This window comes from Solanum tuberosum, unplaced genomic scaffold (genome assembly GCF_000226075.1).
Source record: "Solanum tuberosum cultivar DM 1-3 516 R44 unplaced genomic scaffold, SolTub_3.0 scf00131, whole genome shotgun sequence".
Lineage (NCBI taxonomy): Eukaryota > Viridiplantae > Streptophyta > Magnoliopsida > Solanales > Solanaceae > Solanum > Solanum tuberosum.
In genome coordinates, this window is record NW_006239054.1 from 170,725 (window position 1) to 176,613 (window position 5,889).

The window sequence follows — 5,889 nt, forward strand, 5'->3', positions numbered from 1 at the left end:
GGTAAAGAATCCACGTAAAAGTACTTTTTAACTTGAATAATTAATGTCATATGCATTGCCTCCGAGGAGAAGCCAATGTGCAGTACGTTTCGAGTTGGGACAAACTCAATAATTTTAGTTTAAATTTTTTGTATTAAGAAATTATTTTATATACATATATATTATTAATTTAAAATCCAGTAACAATAAAAGACTAAAAGAACTCAAATTCATAAACTTTAAATCTTGATTCCGTCTCTACGAATAGGTCCTTGATTTCTCAAAGTCTAAAAATGAAGAAAGTGATACTATTAGTAGTTGGCCATAACAACAACACCATATCAAGCGAAAAGGATAAAAATGTATTTTTACTTTGTCTACTACCTAAGTGTGACCCTAGTTATAATACATGTTTATAATTGGGTTTAAATTTGATTCAGGTTATTTAATTTAGTGGGTCAGGTCGAATTAAATTAAAAGAAAGAAATGCATTATTTAGGGAAATCAGATATTTTTGTGTTGATTTGAGGATTCCATCCAAACTTTTTCACTTCATATATATTATATAAATAAAAAACACTTTGGTTTACATTTTCAACAATATCACACTCCACCCTACAAATTAGATTACTGAATTATGTGAATAAAAACATAGCACACAACCAAACTTTTGTAAATTTAAAAGTAGCACAACATGAGGTGCTGCATACAACTTATTTATAACCAAAAAAAATTAGCAACAAAAGGTACAAGTGAACAGATTCCAGATATGTTTATATATTATGCCTCTGAATCCATAGCCAGAATTGTACTGAGATTCATTGGATTCATGTACTCCGTCGTACCGGACATGATTTGTTGTACAATGATCTTATTTGCCTTTTCAGATGGATGGAACGGATCCCAAAATGCGTAAACATCTCTATTAGGGCACAAATTAGAGAGCGGTGTACATAGACCAAGACCGTTATATGGTCCTTGTCCACAACATGCTACCTTTGATGTTATAAATCCTGTCAAAGAATAGAATCAATTGTCAATATTAATAACACTAACCATAGGCCAGAGCCCAGAGCCAGGAGACTGAACCCCTTAGTAAAAATCCTGACTCTGCCACTGAACCTGAACAGGACATGTAAATTTAAATGTTGCATTGATTTTACCATATGCTTGTGGATTAGTAATGAAGTTAGTGTGCATTTGTTGCGTATTTGCAGCAATAAAAACATTGCTGCCTAGTTCTCTGTTTAACCCCTGCAGCATTTGCATAAGCTGTGGGTTAAACAGGGCTGCAGCTTGTTGCAACTCGGGTGAACATTCCCCGTTCCTGCTACGTTGAGCTAGTTCTGCTGGGACACAACCTAATGGTCCAGTTCCAGTCACAATTACACGACGACCTCCAAGATTATACACAGTCTGAAGTAACATCATGAAAAGGTATATTAGTTTCTATAATAATAAAACTTATCTATATTTTTGGTAGGTATTATTATCTACCAATACAAAAGTACATAACTTCAATATGCATTCAATTACTTCAACTACATTAATCTTATCTGAATCTTTCTACTGATATGTCATTTTTTTTTTAAAAACAGCTAGCAATTGACAACCAATTATGTTGGTGAAAAACTTACTTTGTTATAAATGTTATGTTAAATGAAGGTCATGTTACAAAGCTAAACCAAAAGGGGAAATCTCTGAAATTATTCCTAACAAATCGTGTCACACATAGAAATTCAATACGTACCATCAAGATTTTACGATATTCTCTTATCAAAAAAGGGACATAATCTGGAATAGAAAATTGGCGCGATCGCGCAGAATTGGGCACAAGGAAATAGTTGTTGACAAAATCATTGCCTCCAAGAGTCATAAGAACAAGAGCTTGATTTACAAGTCTTTGAGTACTTGCTTCACCAATTAGTCCACTCACTCTACGTTGATATTGTCTAAAATAATCCAATTGTTGTGGCATTCGAATAATATTAATCTGCATATATATATTATCATTAGTCAAACAAATTAACATGTTAAATGTTGAAAATAATTTGAATTTAGACTAAAGTTTTGTATGTACAAATTGGACTCCAGTGTCATTTAGAATTCCAATTCCAGCAGATGCAAAGTTAGCACCAACAAGAAGTCTTTGTCCAGTAAGAGCTGGACTTAAGTAAGGTAGTGGTGATTCTGATGAACCAATTTGTTGACCTGAAAAAAAGTAAAATAATCGAAGTTGATCAACTCTATCTATTACGAGTTTAACTTATATATATTGACAATGTAAAAAAAAACAAAAAACTATACTAGTACTAGGTCAACCTTGAAGAAGGATTTACCTTGTGTACATTTCTAGTGAAAAAAATTGGTATGCTATCAATGTACTTAAAAATATTGCTTATAACAAGTAACTTGTCTTATTTTGACGTTAATTTTAGTCCTACTTTTTGTGGACGGTTAGTGCTAGTATTTTTAAATTATCTTATAGTGAAAAAAATCTTTATATTATCGATGTATATAGAAGTTAAAACTTATAAAAGAAAATTATAGGTAGTTGTCTTATAAATTAAAGTAGGATAAGTAATCTGAAAAATAAGACAGGTTATCATCTACAATAGGTTAGAATTATAATGTTAGTGTTCATAAGTAAGTTCCTTTCATAAAAGAGGCAAAAACACATGTAATTAGATGCTAGTGTACAAAACAGTTTGATGCACAAAGTATTTCACGTTCATGTAGTGTACAAAAAAAGGATCGCACCCTAAGAGGATGTAATGTAGGTCGTCTATCCTAGCGCAAGCATTGATAACCGATTTCACAGCTCGAACTCGTGACTTACAGAGACAACTCTACAATTTCTCCACAATTCTCCAAATGTCAATGGTGTATCCGAGATTTAAACTTTCTATGAATTCAAACTTTAAAGTTCTTAGCATTAACTTATTATATTCTTAAGGGGAAAAGATTCATATCTACTATTTGTTATAGTTTTAATAAATTAACACATAATTCACACTCCGCATCGAAAATACTAGGTTCATGTGAACCCGACATAGTGTACATAGCATGTATCTCGCATTCATACAAAATCTAGAAAAGAACCACCACTACTTTATGATAAAAATGTGACTTAGTCACCCTATCCTATTCTGATGCAAGTATCAGTAACCTCGTGACCTATAAGTCATACGAAGAAAACGTCATATAAAAAAACATTTAAAAAAAAGAGCAAAATGGACTCAACTGATAATGTCAGGAATGTTGTAGCCATTAGAGAAACGACCAGTTGCTCTACGTGTTGGATAATCAATACCATAAGGTGGTGAATCTGCCCTTGCAGTAGTAGCCAAATAATTATTATTTCCACTATCAACAAGTGAATCACCAAACACAAAAAATGCCCTAGCTTCACTTTGGGAAATACCCACTCCAATAATCAACAAAAGGCTCAAAATAATTGAAAAACTAGGTGTTGCCATTTTGGCAAAAGTGTTGTTACAAAAATATTGTAACTTGTTTGTATGTGCACTTACTAGTAAAGCAATTAGACATGTATATATATAATAAAATAAAATGTAAAGAGAGTTATAACTTTTGAGAGGTGAATTAAATGGACCAAGTTGGCACAGTTGGAAAAGAAAGAAAAAATTTGGACCACAAATTAACTAAAAATGAAAGAGCAAAGATTATTGTGGTAGTTTGTGGTATTTAATATGGACTGTTGAAGTCTCTTTGGGTATAGTATTGTGTATTTATTTCTAATCATAAGACAAAAAAAAAACTATTCTTTTTTCAAGCCTAACAAAAGCCTTTTACATTTTATACTCCATGATATTCAAATTAGTATTGATTTGTATACACTTCTTAAGAAAAATATTTAATAATTTCAATTGTTAAAGTATGTCTAAAAATAATTTTATCTTTTTGTAGACAGACGAATCAACTAATACTCTTCTAATTGGAACAATAAGGGTAGATCTTGTTCGGTGTGCAAAGAAAATTTCATATTGATATCTGAAAAGAGAAAGAAGATACATATAAGGTGTAGTTGATGATATTCTTAATGTTATGAGGTCTTTTAGAGAAAATTATGCGGGTTTGGTCTAAAGTGAATTATATTACAATAAATTAAGAGTATTTTTGGATTGTTTTAGCCCAACAGTTGATATTTGAGTCAATAATTTAGTGGGACGAGTATATATGAATGTGATGGAGTGATGGCATGGGGCCTGATTTGTTGTCTTTACCTGTCTATTAGTTGATTTACTATCTTTATACGTAGCTTTGGAGACTCATACAAAAATGTAGTGAACCTTGGTGGCCATAAGCAGTTAGGTACCATACAATTAATCTAAAAATAAGCTCACGAGGTGATAGCTAGTGTAAGACTTAGTTAAGGGGGAGATTATTAGGTATGCGCTTTATTAATAGCCGAAGGAAAATATTTTCTTGAAAAATAAGTAATTTGCTTACTTATTATCTGATGGTAAGTAAGTAAGCAAAAGATATTGCCTCAAATATATTAATATAAAATCCAGGCAAACACAATAAGGGGGTAGGAGTGGGTTGGTGGGTGGTGGGGGCTATTGGAGGGGGGTTGGGTGTGTGGTATGAGGGAGGAATGAAATGTTAGTCATAAAACTTTTTCTCTCTACTTCAATGAGGGAAACGATCACTTTCCTCATTTCTAAGGATCTTATTTTTCTAGATATTTTTTTTTAATTTCGATCATTCAAACATGAAAAAAAAAAAATTCCTTCATATCAAACAAAATCAAAACGTGTAGTTGATACTCTCAATAGTGTGAAACTTTTGAAAAAACTGCACATATATGGTCTAAAGTAAATAACTGAATGCACACTATATTAAGAGTATCTTTGAATTGAGTCCAACAAATCTTTGTGTAATTCTAAACTAAGGAGTAAATAACATTTTTCTTAGGAAAACTTAAATATTTGACTAATATTTTTGACAAAATACCAACAACAAAAACAATAGGTCATTGATTATGTTGTTTGAACACATTTTAGCTACAACAAAACATAGCTATATGCCTTTTATTAATGTAGTGGAGGGTAGTTCAAATGTACTTGAGGCCTAGTGGAGAAGACAACATCCATGTGATCAAAATAAATATTGCCAACGAATATATCAACTACAACTTATTAAAGTTTACATAAAAATAGAAAGTAAATCAAATAGTGTAATTGTGTTGTTGTACAAATTATATATAAAACAAACTAGGGTTTAACTCCATAGTCAAATAGAGGGTTGTAGCTACTTTGACTACTACATTAGTAGACTATACTTAAACACACACCCCAACCCCCACCCAAAAGAAAAAATTAAAGAAAAAAAAACTTAGTATAAGTCTTCTTTTTTGTTAATTGGAAGAGATTGATTAAATAAAGGAAAAATAATATTTTTGGTTTGTGAGTCATTTGTATATTCTTATTTTAGTCCTTATAATATATGATTCGGTATAGACTTACGAGTTATGGATAATTGGCTTAGGGCGTATCAATAAGGATGATGGTGGATTGGTAGTACTTCTTTTTTGATCAAAGTTTTTGTCTCTGTTAATATGAACTTTTCAGTGCAAATTTAAATTTAATCAGATTTCATGGTGGGAAAAGAATTGACTTAGGACATAATATTAAAGCTTCTAACCTTGATTTTAGTCACATGCTTGACATAGGAAAGTGATGTATACCTCGAGACGGATTAAGAACTTAAAACTTTGGAAAAAATGTCTGAAATATATCCGAACTTTGACCGAAATTGTTGTAACAATACCAAACTTTGGAAAGGACCTTTTACCCCCTGCACTATTTAATAGTGTATTTTAAATGTATATATGTGTCCACGTAGACATCAGAAATATTGCATCATTATAAATAGTAATGTGTC

The 5,889-nt window shown here is 31.4% G+C and overlaps 1 protein-coding gene across 1 annotated transcript; it reads right to left on the reverse strand.

The window, feature by feature from the left end:
• Positions 1 to 595: 595 nt before the first annotated feature.
• On the reverse strand, positions 596 to 3,514 carry LOC102599928 (GDSL esterase/lipase At5g33370-like). The gene is made up of 5 exons (XM_006350881.2): positions 3,224 to 3,514; positions 2,060 to 2,190; positions 1,730 to 1,972; positions 1,143 to 1,395; positions 596 to 992 (listed from the first exon to the last, which is right to left on the reverse strand). Exons 1-5 carry the CDS (start codon positions 3,456 to 3,458, stop codon positions 760 to 762), a joined length of 1,095 nt encoding a protein of 364 aa, XP_006350943.1. The 5' UTR covers positions 3,459 to 3,514; the 3' UTR covers positions 596 to 759.
• Positions 3,515 to 5,889: the final 2,375 nt, after the last annotated feature.

Excerpts from the sequence above, each read along its gene's own strand:
- LOC102599928 (XM_006350881.2), bottom strand. The coding sequence starts at position 3,458 with ATGGCAACACCTAGTTTTTCAATTATTTTGAGCCTTTTGTTGATTATT. Across the intron at positions 2,191-3,223 it reads CAACATTCCTGACATTATCA|GTCAACAAATTGGTTCATCA; the intron begins GTTGAGTCCATT and ends ACTTTTTTTCAG. Across the intron at positions 1,973-2,059 it reads ATGACACTGGAGTCCAATTT|ATTAATATTATTCGAATGCC; the intron begins GTACATACAAAA and ends ATATATATGCAG.